Here is a 17,202-nt window from a genome sequence, read left to right on the forward strand (position 1 = left end):
TCCATTCCATTCTAGTCTACTTACAGCCACATGCAGCAGGCGTCTGATAGCCTTGTTGTTCCCTGAGCCACAGTATGCCATAGCAACAGTGTACATGCCAGAACGACGGAGAATTGGATCCTGGAAGAGAAAGCATCAATATTTAACCTCCATCCAAACAGGGACTCAGTAATTCCAACCTTAAATCTGTTCCACTCTTGGGCCTGGAATATGCAAACAGCTAGCCTTACTGCTTAACACTTTATTAGAAAGGAGTAACAGGACAATCGTCAAAGCAGAGCTCTCAGTGCCCATTTCAAGTGGACAGAAAGTTGCTGAGCCACAGACTGACAAAAAGAGTACCTGGCAGGTCTGTCACTCTGCTCCTTATTTACTATCTGCTACTGACCACTACTAGATCCATGAGAATGGCTCCCAGCAAGCCTCATCTGTTTTAAACCATTACATCCTGTTCTGCTTCTTGTCGCTGCTCACATGACTATTAAGACTGAGTATGAAGCTAAACACAAAAGTATGCACAGTTCCTGTGGTTTTGATCAGAGTGAAGCAACCTGTGAAACTGCTCCATGTATGCAAGAACTTCCCTGGCTCAAAATGGCCAACCCACCACAGTGGTGATTTCACAAAAGGGCTGGAAGGTTGCTTCTGTATCAAAAGAGCCAGGGATTAAGCCACAGTCAAACTTACCTTATCTCTGCAGAGACTTTCTATGAGAGCATCTGCCTCCTCCATTCTCCCATACATGACCAGAGCAATTCCAACCGCAAGGCCTCGCAAAATTTTTTCATGCTGAGTTTCCTGTGCATAGCCAACCATGTCCTCAATAGCCTGGGCATTTTTAGATCCCAACATAACCAATCCCAGCGCCAGGCCAGCTGCCTCACCTGCACAGCACAGAAAAAAAAACCAACCAAACAAAACAATCAAGCAAACTACGTTCCCGAAAGCAGTAAATATGATATCTAGAAGATTACACAAGATCTAGGCCAACAGATGGCTTCTGGTCCCCATCATGCCCAGCAAGCCCATTATTAATAGCCAAATGTGTTTGTAATGATAACCTACCAGCCACAACTTGGGGCTCTTCACTACCAATCTCAATTTTCTCTCCCTTGAGCCAAGAGCTGCTGAGATAATTTTCCTGTGAACCCCTGCCAGTACAGCAGTATCCCCCACAAGATTCTCCAAGCCTATCTATCAGCCAAACAGGGCACATGACTCTGGAGATCAACCCCACTAAATAAAAAGTGTATGACAAAGGAGAGAATAGAGCAAAATAAGGGACTGTTTAAAGACCTAGTATGCCTTATTAATACATGACATAGTGCCACAGACCACTCCTGCCTGGACCTCTGAGCATTACTTGCACATAAAAACCATGCTGAACAGGAAAAGGACAGTAAATAAAATGCAGCTAAGGCAACCCAGGAGGGATCTGTGATGCTAACAGAAAACCTGAGAAAACCCCAAAACACTATAATACCCAGGTGTCTGATAAGGCCTCAGAGGATGTTTGCTTTGGAAGCAGAACATTTACCTGTCACTGCGTCATCCTGGTATAGATTTGTTTTCAGCAAATCGTACACATCTTGACGTGCTGTCCCCATGGCAGCCAGACCCAAACCCAGGCTGCCACCATGTCTGACAATCTGGAAAAGCATATGCAGGTTTAGTCATTGAAAAACAGGGAACAATATGGCTTCAGCTGAAGCAGACATCTTTCCATCAACATAAAGCTGCAAACTTTTGCTCAAAACCACCCAAAATGGTCTCCTGACCTGTTAGTAATACCACTTACACCATCTCATGCAGTAACTGATGAAAGAGGTAGAAAGTAGAATAGAAATGGCAGTTCAAAATCCCATAAGCAATGAATTATCAGAAGCTTTACATACAGGACAAGAGATTTTCACAAGATCATAGGATGTTAAGGCCTGAAAGTGGCCTCAGGAGATCATCGAGTTCAGACCCCCTGCCAGAGCAGGACCATAGAATCTAGAGCAGGTTGCACAGGAATGCATCCAGATGGGTCTTGAAAGTCTCCAGAGAAGGACACTTCACAACCTCTCTGGGGAGCCTGTTCCAGTGCTCTGTGACCCTCACAGTGAAGAAGTTCCTCCTCATGTTGACGTGGAACCTCCTGCGCTGTAGTTCATATGCTAGTATCTGCAAGGTCTTTTTCTCAGCTGGGTGACTTATTTCAAAGCATAAATCTGTGCTTTGTGTAAAAAACGCTGTCTAGTTATAGCTTTTGAATAGACAGGTCAATTAGCACTCAGCTGAACAGTCTATATCCTCTTTTGTTTTAACAAGAGGTACAGGAAAGGCAGTACATTTGCAGTAAGACAAGTGGGATCTGAAAAGAATTTTAAAAGTAGTCTGAAATTCCCCAAGGAGAAGGGAATATGCTGGGAAAATACTAATTTAACAAGAGAATTTCATAGAGGTCCTCAGTTAGTGAAGTAAAACACTTCTTACTGTAAAAGATGCACTAAACCTACAGGGCAGCAGAAGCATTCTGTGGCTTACTCCTTTGACAGCTAAGCCATAAGCACAACAGTGCTTTAATACTGCAGGTCCAGAAGACAAAACAAAGCAGAGAGACAAGCAGTAAGAAAGATGAAGCTAGATTCACTGCCAAATATGTAAGAATTTCCTAAAACCTTACCCAAGCCTTGAGCAATAGGTTGTTACAACCAAATTTTATATTTAAGGCCCACAGGAGGTGTTAAGTATCACACTGCTGCCATGGTTGTGCCTCCAAACCCCAGTTCTAAACCAGCTATCACCCTTCTGCATATTCCCAGCAAAACAAAACTGAACCCAGTACATACATCATTACTGGCATTCTTCAGCTGATTCAGCAAATAATCAATGATGTCTCCACCATGGTTAGCATGAATGAGACCCAAGGCATAGAGACCTCCACCTTCCTGGTAGGCTGACCCTGGGGAAGTGTCCTTGGGTAGGTATGTTGCCATTAGCTGTAGCGCTTCTTTCTCATGACCCTGTATGTCCATCAGGAAAGAAAGACAATGGGAAGTTAAAGGTGAAAAAAAAACCAACAGTGAATGCAAACACTTTAAACAAGTCAGGAGAAAACATGTTGTAGCCATTACTTTTTTTTTTTGAGAAAGATTCATTCTTTCAGTGCTGTAAAATCAGCAAAGCCTCTTTCTGTATGGGGTTTTTATTAACCACATGAGTATCAAACAATCACTTGGTCACTAATCTAAATCAGGACAAATATGGCCTGAAGCTACACCGGATTCATTCACTAGAACACGTTAATGAGGCACATAGAACACTTACAAAGACTTCCTGCTATTTCAAAACATCTTTAAATACAGCCTCCCTGTGAATAAATTTGTAGAAACTGACCACTGCCAAGGTCACCATTCAAACTTACAGTCCCAAGACCACTTAAGAAATATATACCTCTAATTTTAGAGCTACCAACTATTGAGTTTATTCAGCTCAAACAGGAAGAGAAGAGTGAGAAAGGAGACTCTCTCCTTTAGTTATGTTACCCTAACACATTTTTGACAATCAGCAAAACTTCCTGTGAAGTACATTGGCTATCAGATGAGATGGCCTTGATAAAAAGCACAACTTCTCTTTAGAGCAAAGACAAATCTCCATTTCAATGTTTTCAGTACTCCCAAGTTGAGCATTTGTATTGCATTCATTTCCCTCTATTCAATGTTACCTTGTGTATAACACCCAAGCTGGCAGTAGCAGTAAACTTAGCCCAGTTAGTGGCCCGGGCCAGCCACTCCAAATTGTCTCTGGAAGACAAAAAGAGAAAGGTTATACAAAAATTTTCATATAGTTTCTCATACTGCAAGCAGAGTTTCACAGCATCAGAGGCAGCTTTCAAAACAGAAAGCAGTTCCAGAAGGCAAGAGAGCTAACCCCATTTACACTTTTTATCTGTCTCCCCTTCATCAGCCTTGATTTTTGGCTGGTTGTAGTCAAGTTACTAGATACTGGTGATTTCAATGAAAGATGGACAGTAATCACTCAGTATGCAGCCCATCAGCTCTCTGGAAGCAACTCTATCCAAGTTTCTGGAGTTTTCCTCAAGTCCCTGGAATGGTCAGCCCTGACATTTCCCTTCCAAGAGTTATCCAGCACTGTCGGACTCTACCAAGAAGGATAAATCATCTCAGAAATTCTCCAACTAGGAAGCAAAGAGAACAGAAATTCTCTGCCTCCACCCTCCAAACTGTGGTTAGCAGTCAAAGCCAGTTTGTGAGGACAGAAAAAAGGAAACAACTCCAGCCACTTCCCTTGGGCTCCACATTAGTTTTCAAATGCTTTGTTCTTCTCTAAGCCCATCAGAACTCTGCACCCACCCTTTCAGAAGTATCAAGTTAAGTAGGGCAACAATATGGTTCAAAGACCTCTAAATGACAGTAGAGCTTCCCTTGCCACAGATTTACCTGAGGAACTGGTCACTGGTTGTACCACAATGCATAAAGGAGTTTGCTATAACCGTTGCGGTGTGACACACGGAATTCCGCACTGCATCCTGTAGGAACAGAAGCAACCAGCACCACCAGTCAGCAAAAAACATGCCCTAGGTCGCTTGATGTGCTTGCCAGCACACTACAAAATGGGTTCTAATTATGCTCAATTTAACTGGCAATTTCCCTTTAATCAAAGTTAATAGATTGTTAATACATTCTAATGTATCCTGGATCCATCTTCTGAGTACAAACCAATCCTTTCTATGAGTTTCTGACGGAGATGTGATTACTTCAGCTGCAGCTTAACTGAAAATGCCTGGCTCATGGCTCCCAGAACTGAGCCCTGCAGAGTGTGTCCAGCTGACATTTTCAAACCATCCCTGGAACACTATGCAGGATCAATCCTAAGCACTTAACCACAGATGGAAAATATTTTCCAACACATCTGAAGTGCCTCCAGAAATAGATGAAGCCACTGACAAGCATTTTCTACCATTTTTGCTGATGAAGTGCATCTCATTTCACACACATAAAAATTCTCCTACGGTTTCTAATAATCATTTAGTTTAACAGAGGCTAATTTACTTGTAAGTTTTCATTTGCTCACCCTTGAGTAATGCCTTCCAAAATAAACCCAGTTACTCAATTCACTAGCACTACCTACATGACAATATCTAACTGGTTTTTTTATTCTTCAGTGTGGAAATGTTAGTCCCTGAACACATAGAAGGTCCTGAAGGGAGGTTGTAGCCAGGTGGGGGTTGGTCTCTTCTCCCAGGCAACCAGCACCAGAACAAGAGGACACAGTCTCAAACTGCACCAGGGGAGGTTTAGGCAGGATGTTAGGAAGAAGTTCTTCACAGAAAGAGTGATTGCCCATTGGAATGGGCTGCCCAGGGAGGTGGTGGAGTCACCATCACTGGAGGTGTTTAGGAAGAGACTGGATGGGGCACTTGGTGCCATGGTTTAGTTGATTAGATAGTGTTGGATGATAGGTTGGACTCAATGATCTTGAAGGTCTCTTCCAACCTGGTGCATTCTATTCTATTCTTTAGCCAAGCTGAAGGTCTGATCTCACATAAAACCTAAATCAAGACAACAACATACTGTAAGCTACAGTCCTGGCTGATTGCCTCCCTCCCCATCCTGCAGCATTTGCAATTGCTCAGTCATGAAGCTGGAGGGTTGAGCTTGTCTATCTTATTGACCAGATGGAAAACAAATTTACAACAGCAACAAATATTCGTTTCTACAACCAATCAGGAAGAAAACCAAAACTCAACACAAGAACAGCAGCCTGGCTGTAAGTTGAAAAAAAAACCTAATTATACAGCTTTCTTGGGGTGCAATCAACTCTTCTTCAGGCTCACAACTTCAAGTTTTAGATGTTAATCTCTCATGACTAATACAGAGATTTGTGTCTTCAAAATCCAGGAAGGCCATGCTACAACAGAGAATGATCTTGTTAAATAACAGCAACGTGGTCAAAACAAAACAAACACGGGATTAATCAGATTAATCCAAGACAATCATACCTAATGAAGCCTCTTACCTTTGTGTTTTTGAGGATCATGAGGTCTGTGTTGTTGTTTCGTATTAAAAACTGTAGATGCAACTCAATGGCCATCTCCCCACTTAAAATTTTAATCATTTTTGAGATCTGGTCCTTAGGCTCTGGGTTCTTCACATGCAAGCAAAAAGGAAGAAAAAAGTGAGAAACCAGTTACAGCTCTCATAATAGAGAAGGAAGCCACTCTGGTACATTCATACTCCGGTACATTTGCATGGTTTAGTTGGTTGGGTGGTGTTGGATGATAGGTTGGATGCAATGATCTTGAAGGTCTCCTCCAACCTGGTTTGCTCTATATTCTATTCCCATCAATATTGTATAAAACCTATTGAGTTTTAGGACTAAAAGGACATAGTTTCTGCCCTTGCCACACAAGTTCAAACCTCCCAGAAAAATAGTGTGCATAACAGTGAAAAGAAATGGGTTTTTTTCACTGAAAACAAAAAGATATTCTGCAGGCTGCTCTTTGACCTTACAGATACCATCAGTCTCCTACAAGATGCAACCACTTTTGCCTGTGAACCTGTCTATTCATGGAAGTTTTAATGGTGAGGAACACACAGCCACAACACTTTGCATGGCCCTACTGAGCTGCAGCATCATTCTTGTGAGCTACAGGCTTTGTTTCCACCAATACTTAATAAAACTAGGAATCTCCAATACATTCATCATCCACCACTCTTTGAGAAAGCCTCCTTCTTCCTCCTGATAGAACAATTTCCACAGATTAAGTTCCAACTGAAGTCTCTTCTGTGCAGGATGAAAAGTACACTGCAGCTCTTTATACTAACATTGGTCAGAGACCACTCAAGCATGAATAGTTCTGTCCTTAAACTAATCCATTGTCACCAAGGCACCCATCTCCTCAGCATTAGAAGCATCAGAATTGCATTAGCAATTCTACATGCTGAAGTGTCATTGTATGTGTATGTTAGAAATTAACTTTCTCCAATGCTTTGGAAAAGAAAGCAAACAAACATTCCAACCAGCTGGCCCAACAACACAGCCACCACCCTGGGCAGATGCAACAACACCTTCCTCCTTCACGGAAAAGAAACTATGTTACATCAGCATCCCCTCCTGCCTTTCCTACAGAACTGCAGCCAGGTTTCAAAGGAAGTTAAAAACACATTAAAGCTCATTCATTAGCTAAGGTTCATTCAGCAGCAGTCAAATTTCAAGACCTTTCTTTTGGACTGAGTTGGTAACTTCAATATCAACAAAGAACCTCTCCACTCCCTTTTTCAGGGCTCAGTAATCCCCACCACCTTTCAGTACCTGAATGGCTGAACTCTCAGTCTGTCAGATACTTGGTCCTCAGAGATCATCTGACACCTTGTCTCCCAGCAAGACAGAGGTGGAATTCCATTCTTCATTAGACAAACCAGTTTAGGAACCCCAGAGATTCAAAGACAACACAGAAGAAAAACCAAGCAAGGTATATTTTGGAAATGGCACTCACAATTTCTGCAGACTTCCCTGGGCAAGTGCTTCCTGGTTTCTCTTCTGCTTCCATAGCATCACTGAAATGAAATAATAATGCAAAATGCAACCCAGTTCATCACTTATAACTAGTCATGCATTGTAATCATGGATGAACACTCCAGAAAGAGTAGCTTGAGCCTTGGATGTGCTGACTGGAAACAGGAATTTTGCTTCTCAGCAGTGACCTCCAGGTCATCAGTCCCTGTCCTGACGAACTCCTCCCCAGTTGCATTTTCAATGAATATCGAAAAGGACAGAAACCCACACCCTCTTATTTCATCTATAGAGACAATCAAAATAGAGATCCTTGTAGGAAATAAACAGGAAGAAGCAGGTGAGAATATAAGGTCAAACAAGGCAGTAAGGATAATTACATCCTCACCTGGAAGCCTTGAGCTCATTGCTATTAGGATGGATGCTAGAGTGTTGAAATGGAAATGAAACACACTAAGCTGTTGTTAGCATCTTGTCCTAATGATTCACAGACTGACTAATAAATTACTCTGTGCCTTTCCTTTTATTTCACTGATTCAAAAGCATTTAGACCTAGTTTCTCACAGCTGCTTAAGTCCTTATATTTAACCAGACTTGATCCAGGCAGCCTTCTCCAGCTCATGGTCCAGGGATCACATTGTGTACAGACATGACAGCTCTGGTAATTAAAGAACAGATGGAGAATAACTTTATTCCATGCTGCTACCAGGCTGGCAGAAACTTCAGCACTGATTGGCCAATCCTCTAAAAACAAAGGTTTAAACTGAAACTATCTACATCAATTATCTGTAAGCCATCAAAAGAAGAAATAAAGAAGATGAAATGGTGAACACTAACATTGGGTTCCTTAGCTGCAGGAAGTAGCTGTTAAGATTCAGTGATGTTTACCACTGAAAAAGTTCTAAATATCAGGACTTCTACAAAATTCAGACTAGATTTGAACCAGATCTTTTTAACTGCAAGTACAAAAGGGTCTATAACCACAGTATCAGATGAACTCACTCTTCCCAGAAGCAGGTAGTAGACCACAAGCTACAAACCAAACTTGCACACAGCTGTGAGGAGCTTTTTGCTTAATTCTCCCCTTCTTCAGCTCTACAAGTTGCTGCAAAGGCCACACATCATCAGAGTTCCTGAGCAGTTTAATGAACTGCTGCTTGTTAGCTAAGCCACAGTAACTGCACCAGGCCTACCTCAACTGCAAAGAAAATGCATTCTTTCAAAAATCAGTGGACTGTGGTAAGACACAACTCTGCCCTCAGCAAATATCACGTCTTGTTCATTTCCCTGATTTCAACTACAGGCTGGGGTCAGAGTGGCTGGAGAGCTCCCAAACAGAGAGGGACCTGGGGGTGCTGATCGACAGCCACCTGAATATGAGCCAACAGTGTGCCCAGGTGGCCAGGAGGGCCAATGGCATCCTGGCCTGCATTAGGAATAGTGTGGCCAGCAGGAGCAGGGAGGTCATAGTGCCCCTGTACTCTGCTTTGGTTAGGCCGCACCTTGAGTCCTGTGTCCAGTTCTGGGCCCCTCGGTTTAAGAAGGACATTGAAACACTTGAGCGTGTCCAGAGAAGGGCAACAAGGCTGGGGAGTGGCCTTGAACACAAGCCCTATGAGGAGAGGCTGAGAGAGCTGGGGTTGTTTAGCCTGGAGAAGAGGAGGCTCAGGGGTGACCTCATTGCCCTCTACAACTACCTGAAGGGTGGTTGTAACCAAGAAGGGGTTGGCCTCTTCTCCCAGGCAACCAGCACCAGAACAAGGGGACACAGTCTCAAGCTGCACCAGGGGAGGTTTAGACTCAAGGTGAGGAGGAAGTTCTTCACCGAGCGAGTCGTTCATCATTGGAATGGGCTGCCCAGGGAGGTGGTTGAGTCATCGACCCTGGAGGCGTTTAAGAGGAGATTGGACGTGGCACTTGGTGCCATGGTCTAGTCATGGGGTCTGTGTTGATAGGTTGGACTCGATGATCCTCGAGGTCCTTTCCAACCTAAGTGATACTGTGATACTGTGAATGAAGGGGAGGAACTGCACTGCTTGTAATGAGCATCTATACACAGAACAGCAAGCTCCATTAGAGCCAGACTGTAACCCAGCAGCTACTCCTCTTCTCAAGCCAAACTCCCCACCTGTCTTTCTCCGATCCAGGGACGGTGCCGGTGTTGGTGGACCCAGGCACAGAGGCGATAGGGGTGCCAACCGTGCGGAGATTCTGGATCACGGAAGACAAGAACTGCTGACTGGCACTTTCGTACAGATCAAAGCAAATTTGGTAGGCCATGAGGAGGTTATCTTCCTTCACCAGTTTCTCCAAGATGTCGCTCACAGCCTGTGGGTCATCCAGGAATATCAGGCACTGAGCAGGAGGAAAAGAAGAACGGACAAAAAAGGAATAAATTAGAAGCCAACACTGTAGACTTCAGGATGCAAAAGCAGCACTACCCACGGCCACGCTCCAACCTCCCCAGTCCTTCATCTGATGCTTCCATGGAACATCCTTTCAATGAAAGAAAAATTTCAGTATTTCAGTATTCCTAAGGTTGGAAGAGACCTCAAAGATCATCAAGTCCAACCTGTCACCACAGACCTCATGACTAGAGTAGAGAGGAAGAGAGCCCACTGCAGGCTTGAACTCACGACCTTCCCATTAAGGGTTTGATGCGCTACCAACTGAGCCACCTTCTTGGCCAATTCTCTCTCTTACAGGAGATAAAAGAAATCTTTGAAAAGTATTCGGTCAGTTTAAAAACAAGATCAAACATTACAAATTCAAGACACACCATTCAAGCCCTGTTATTTCTGCACTGTTACCTTTGGAAACTGACAAGGTTATCCTAGTAATCACAGGTATTTCAAAAGCACATTAAAGAAGCATCAGTCATCCTGTAGGGATAGCTCAGCTACAATAGAGCAGGCATAACACTTCTGAGTCACACATGACTTGGCATAGCAAGACTAGCAAAGGCCTAAGAACATCTGAGTAACTTCATAGCTGGTTGTCTAAACACTTTCAGACAATAGCTTACCAAAAAACAAAGCACTATAAATGTTCTTTGGAGGAACCTACTATCTGATGCTCCTTACACAGGCTTGAAATATTCTGTCAGAGTTATGTCCACAAACTGCCTCTGAACATGTTTCTTTCTCTATAAACTGACCACATGTGTAATATTTGCATCTCTTTTCCACGCTGATCTCACTTTAATATACAAGTGAAGCATGAAGCCAGGAAAAGACATTTCACTTAACTGAATGAAAAACCAGAGATCAGGGTGTTGTCAAGTCAAATACATATAAAGAAACGTAACTTTTGATTGATCTTTAAACATCACTGAGAAGTTTACCTGGCACACATTGATGAAGTCTGGTTTCTCCAGGTTCATGTAGATTTTAACTAGCACTCTCAAGACTTTATTACGGAACTGTTTGTTCTGCATCAAAGACATACAGAGCTTCAAGCTGTAGGCCAGCATCCCAGGAACATCATTCTGAAACAAAATTCAGGGATATCAAGTGTGGGTTTAGAGTAACAAGCAGGATCTCAAAATTTAAATAAAGCTAGCTCCTTTCTATTTAAAAAAGCAGAGCAAAAGACAGGCACATAAGAAGCTTCAGCTTCCTTTCCCACTTTTGGCAAAGCTTATATGCAGGTGTATTGCATTTAAAGAAAAAAAATGTACAGGACCAAGACTTAATTCAGTAGTTAAAATACATTAAAGTTCAATACCTATCTCCCCTTCTTCACTTTTCTTGCTTGACTAATGATTCTCAAAGGCATTGAAATTCACTTCACTAACATAAACTGTCAGCAAAACAAACCACGCACCCAGAACAAGATTCCAAACACATCTATTTCTTGCTAGAGACTGAGAAACAGATTTGGTTACTGGAATTCAGAAAAATAATGAGTGATTCATAATGGGCAATTAAGTTAGTAAATACATAAGACAGCAAACAGAACAAAGAAAGCAAGACGAATGCCTTATGATTATCATTGCCACATACAGCAGTGGGAAACATCCCAAAATATGGGAAAGCTGTAAACTGACAAGTGGTAAAAGTGAAAGGATTTAAACCATGTGTCTGGCATATGACTGTAATACTGAAGCACAACCACTGTAAGTGACTAGAGGTATGCTTCTCTTACTGCCATTACTAGATAGCATGGCTTACCTTAAACCCTCAGTGAAATATGTCAAAGCCAGACAGTACTGCCCTGCAGTCAGGCAAGGCTAAGACTGCACACAGCCACTTACTGAAAATTACAGCATCTCACTCAACTACTGGATTTTTCTGTTTTGCCTGCCTAAAATAAATCACTTGCCTAGCCCTAAAGATCCCTTCCCACGGTGCATTACAGCAGACTGCAGACCTAGCAAAATAAAAGTTATTCTTGTATTACACCAGACCTGAGGTCTGCCTAGTTCAGGATTGTATCAAGTCTAGTAGCTGACAAAGAATACCATAAGAAGAGGGCACAGAGTTGAGTTTCCTGGGAATATTCTCTCAGCAACTTGCAGCTCCAGGATTTCTTGAAGGCAAGGGTCTTGCTATACTTGACAGCCCCGAGTGGCTCTGCCTTCCATGAACACACTGAATCAAACAAAACCCTGAGTTTCAGCTTTTATTCTGATCATATGAAACAAGTTCCATAGCAACATGGATCTTGCACTTCACTCCTGGATCCATACCTGGTAGAGACTAGCTATATGCACCTCCTGTCTCTTGCACATACCGATTCAAGGATGGTTTTCTCAAAGATGTCCAGCCTGCGTGTCTCTAGAGCAATGCCAATGGCCTGCTTGTACTTGTGGTCATCCAAGCACCGCTGGAACATTTTGTTCACTATCCCTTCTAGCCTTTCATCCACAGGTTTCTTCTCCCCTTCTGGCAGCTCCGCATTCTCCACACACTGCTTGGTGTAGTGGTCGATACATTTTGCTGAAAAGATACATTGGAAGGAATATCAGTGGGGGGGAAAAAGTCAACTCCCTGGATGTTTGCAGGTTTTTCCACAGATGAAGAGACCAGTATGTGCATGCACATATTCTACCAGCAAACACAGCATCTGGAAAGTACACCAAGGTGAGGTACAACTGTGCAGTCATATACAGAAAGTAGTGTCTCCTAACAAACTCTGGTTTTAGTGCTGAAACCAAGTAGATACTTTTAAAATGGAACCACAGACACGATCCTTGCTCAAGTGACATAATACTTTAAATAAATGAAGAAGCAACAGTAGCAGACTTCCTAGCTCCACTGTAAACACTAACTGGGGAGACTGAAAACCAGCCCTGGTCCATCGTATCCTGTACATGGTTAAGCAATACCAGTAGACAAGACTTTTGAAAGACATTCAAATTATACATGCTATCTTGTTATGGGTGGATAAAAAAGCCCTGCATTCCTCAGTTAGGTGTGCAGCTACACTTAAGCCAATAATTTCCAAAACTATGATGAAATTTATAAGAGCAATAGCACACAAATGTGATAACAATAAAGAACCAAAATAATTTTCCTATTAGGAACTCACAATAGAATAATAGTTAAGAACTGCATCTGGGTCGAGGCAATCCCAGGCACAAATACAGGCTGGGCAGTGACTGGCTGGAAAGCAGCCCTGAGGAGAGAGACTTGGGGGTGCTGGTGGACAAAAAGCTCAACATGAGCTCTCAGTGTGCACTTGCAGCCCGCAAAGCCAATCAGATCCTGGGCTGCATCAGGAGAAGTGTGGCCAGCAGGTCGAGGGAGGTGATCCTCCCCCTCTACTCAGCTCTGGTGAGACCCCACCTCGAGTACTGTGTCCAGTTCTGGAGCCCCTATTACAAGAGGGATATGGATGTGCTGGAACATGTCCAGAGAAGGGTCACAAGGATGATCAGAGGGCTGGAGCACCTCTCCTATGAGGACAGACTGAAGGAGTTGGGGCCGTTCAGTGCGGAGAAGAGAAGGCTCCGAGGTGACCTGATTGTGGCCTTCCAGTATCTGAAGGGGGCCTACAGGAAGGCTGGGGAAGGACTTCTCAGGATCTCTGGTAGTGATAGGACTAGGGGGAATGGAATGAAGCTGGAGGTGGGGAGATTCAGGCTGAAGGTGAGGAGGAAGTTCTTCACTGTGAGAGTGGTGAAACCCTGGAATGGGTTGTCCAGGGAGGTGGTTGAGGCCCCATCCCTGGGGGTGTTTAAGACCAGGCTGGATGAGGCTCTGGCCAGCCTGATCTAGTGTGGGGTGTCCCTGCCCACGGCAGGGGAGTTGGAACTAGATGATCCTTGTGGTCCCTTCCAACCCTGACTGATACTATGATACTATGAACTGGGGGGAAAAAACGCCAGAACTCCTGTCAGCTACATTACAGAAGCTCAAACCAGGAGAAAGAAAGCACAAATAAACTGGATAAAATTAGTTGTAGCATCAGTTTAAATGAATACAAGGAAAGGAGAAGGAAAATAGAGAAAAGGAGCTACATGAAGTAAAATCTCAGAGACACAGTAGTTTTGACAGTACAAGAGTATTGCAGAAACAGTTCAGCAGTTGTTTACCAATGATCGTCTCCACATATTCCGAGTTGTCATTGACATTGAATAGGTCACCTGCTCCCAGGGCATAGTTCAGTGATTCCTCAAAGGCTCCCAGGTGGTAGAAAACTTTAGAAGCAACTAGAGCAGCAAACTGCCTGCTCCGAAAGCCCTCATCTTCATAGAGAACTTCACTGCAAAGAAGAGAGAGAGAGGAGCATCAGCTCTGTGTGCTCAGTTCTCTTTAAGGCCACAGTGCAACCTGATCAAACTTGCATCTTTGGGACTACAGCTCCCAGCACCACATCCACTCATGTCAGCACTTCCTGGAAAACATGGAGCTAGATGCCATGCTAGCCAGCATCAAGAAACCACAACCACATCCACTACATATCTCATATTCTTTTTAAGCAGCACACCCTGAAGTAGTAAGTGTCTTTTCTTACATCTTGTCCACTGACTCAGAGATTTCTGCCCAGAAGTCATTGACAACAGCATTCAGCTTGTGAAGAGCAAACTCCTGCAAAAAGGAGTGAAAAGTTATATTACATTAAAAATGCATTTATTACTTTTCTCTTGTAAAAATTAAGTACCACCTATGGCTGTTATCACAAACACTAACCCATTTCAACATCAAAGCCTAGTTTAAAAGATCTCTGCAAATGTTCACTAATTTCTGAACATCCTTTGAAAACAAAGGGCTGTTCATTTAGCAGGTAAGACAACCTTGATGCTCCTTCTCATGGCCTCTCTGTGATGAATAGCTGGTTAAACTGATTGATGGGTGAAGTTCCTTAAAATACAAAGTTGTCAAAATCTTTGTGGCAACCTTGGTGTAGCATACAGAACTGGCCTGTGGTCTGTGTCAGACACCTCTATTCAGACACAGTACTCTAGCAGATTAACAATATCTAGACTAGAATCAACCCACTTGTAATCAGTTCAGACTGAACAGGACTCATTGGATCTCTCACCTCCTATTGTCCACTTCAAAGCAAAACACTTAGGGAATTACCAACAGTACAAGATGTACCTCCCCCATTCCTAAAGGGGACTACTAACAATGACTCAAGTAACCAGCAAGCACCAGCCATGCACTATGAGTGTTTGATGTTGCTCTATGGATTCATATCTCTATGGACTGTGAAGTTTCTGTTGCTGTTTTCTTCTCCTCCTACTACTGTGCTTTATTTTCAAGTGAAAACTGTAACCGAGTTTTTGGTCTATGCTGCTTAAATTATGCTAAAAATGAGATGTTCTCCAGCTTTGAATTGCATGTAGTCAAATGCAGTCTCTGGAACACTTAAAAGTTACAAAGCTCCATCACCATAAGAGAGATGGGAGCTTTGGTGAATAGAAATCTTTCCATGTGGAGCTCCCATCCGATCCATGTTCAAAACAAGCAATTTTGCCATCTGTTACCATGCTATTTAAGCCCTTTCAGCTTTCAGGCTAGATATGATCTGAGGCCCACCTGTTGCTGTCAAACCATTAATCACTGAGATCCACAGCACTTCCAATTTCAAGCTGTCAAGATAATGCATTTGCTGTTACTTGCTCCCAGATGTAAGCGCTTACCTTGAGCTGTGGCTCTTCTTCATCCAGAAGAGAGATAATTCCAGCTGCAAAACAAGATCATAGTCAATTTTAGATTCTCTCCATTCCATCTTATTTAGTTCAAAACCAAGAGAGCAGCAATGAAGGCTGTGGAATGGTGATCTTCACTATGAAAATTCAAAGATCAGATCCAAGTTTGTATTAAGAATGATATAAAATAGTTTAGAATGCATAACTGAAAAGGTACACTGTTTACAAAAGATGATCTTTCTTAGATGAAAACGTCCTAGACAAGAACTCAGAGAATCTGGGGATCTACTTCCAGGTCAGGGGCATAAGGAAAATCATGTCAAAGCTTTTTTCATGCCAAAGAAATCAGTGTCATATCTAGGAGAAGATGCCCTACCTCACAGGCTCCTGATACTATCCCAGAACATCTGCACAAATGGCTACTGAGATGTTGTTTTACCAGCACAACTAAAAGTGAGGTTCACAATTATTTGGGGAGCTCAATCTGAAGAATGGTTACAGATAGTTTCATTGCAAGGAAGCTGCTGAAAGGGTTGGAATAGCATCTGACCAAAGTCCAGCATGATTCACTGCTTTTAATCTTTCATTTGTTGTACAGGTTGACAACCTTTAAAAATTTGAATTGGAAAGGCCAGGAAGCCTACTGGAGGCTGAACAGGGCTTCAGAAATATCTTGACAAACCTAAAAGGAGAGCATGCAATTCAAAACTAAAATGTACAAATATAGAAAGGAATCTAAATAGTACAAGGAGTAAACATGAAATATGATCAATAATATCACATGGCTGCAGTGGAAGAGAACCTAAACTTTACACTGGGATGTATGAGAGCATTTCTTGGCAGATATATGAGGCAATCCTCCCCTCTGCTTGGCACCAGCATGCCTGAGCCAGACCTTGTGTCCAGTGCTGGGCGCTGTTTTAAGAGTTATGAGCAAACTAGAGTGTTCAGAATTGATCAGTAAGAACAGAGGTCTCGCATTTGGGACTGATGACAGCTGCCTGAAGGTCTGTAACTGTTTGGTCTACTGAAATCTGGGAAAGGTACAGAGTTCATACATGCACAGGGCAGCTGCCAGCAGAAAGAGAATAATCTGATCTTTGTGTCAGACACAAACAGGAATAGTAAAACCAATTTTATTTGGAGCTTCAAAAATTGAGTTTAGACAATGAGAAGCCTTCTGCCCTTGGGCAGTGAAGGCAGGTTCAGCAGCCCACTGCATAGTGTTCCTTTCAGCAGTTTTCTGCAGCTCTACTCCAAATGGATGTTTGTTGATTTGTTTGTAAATAAGCTCCTGCATTTACCTAAGTGATCTCACTCCTACTCAACATACCACTGCTACCTTTTAAAAACCCTTCTGAAATTCATTCCCACTTCTCAATTATGGTAATACTTAAACATAAAGCAAAGGGCTCAGAAAGAGAAAGATGCTTGCAGATGATTATCCTTCACACTTTTTCTCTCACAAAACCAGTCACATATTAATTTCTGGCCTGAGTACTTCGAGAAATCTTGTCTTTTTTCTCACCCTAGTAAGCTCTCTGTAGATCCAGAAACAGCGTTTAACATCTAACTCCTCA

General features: G+C 42.8%; 1 protein-coding gene across 2 annotated transcripts in view; it reads right to left on the reverse strand.

Moving 5' to 3' along the window:
* Window positions 1-17,202, reverse strand: part of PSMD1 (proteasome 26S subunit, non-ATPase 1) — an 80,716-nt gene that overhangs the window by 62,743 nt on the left and 771 nt on the right. For both annotated transcript variants that reach the window (XM_068163995.1, XM_068163994.1), the window contains exons 2-15: window positions 15,614-15,657; window positions 14,482-14,555; window positions 14,060-14,229; window positions 12,256-12,461; window positions 10,865-11,008; window positions 9,650-9,876; window positions 7,505-7,565; window positions 6,025-6,153; window positions 4,446-4,534; window positions 3,710-3,788; window positions 2,835-3,008; window positions 1,538-1,649; window positions 688-884; window positions 25-120 (exon numbers count right to left, since the gene is read on the reverse strand). In XM_068163995.1, the coding sequence (XP_068020096.1) occupies window positions 25-120; window positions 688-884; window positions 1,538-1,649; window positions 2,835-3,008; window positions 3,710-3,788; window positions 4,446-4,534; window positions 6,025-6,153; window positions 7,505-7,565; window positions 9,650-9,876; window positions 10,865-11,008; window positions 12,256-12,461; window positions 14,060-14,229; window positions 14,482-14,555; window positions 15,614-15,657 (1,802 nt within the window). The remainder of the gene's footprint in view (window positions 1-24; window positions 121-687; window positions 885-1,537; window positions 1,650-2,834; window positions 3,009-3,709; window positions 3,789-4,445; window positions 4,535-6,024; window positions 6,154-7,504; window positions 7,566-9,649; window positions 9,877-10,864; window positions 11,009-12,255; window positions 12,462-14,059; window positions 14,230-14,481; window positions 14,556-15,613; window positions 15,658-17,202) is intronic.

Source organism: Melanerpes formicivorus, unplaced genomic scaffold, assembly GCF_026170545.1.
Source record: "Melanerpes formicivorus ecotype bairdi unplaced genomic scaffold, bMelFor1.0.p_v2 SCAF_76, whole genome shotgun sequence".
NCBI lineage: Eukaryota > Metazoa > Chordata > Aves > Piciformes > Picidae > Melanerpes > Melanerpes formicivorus.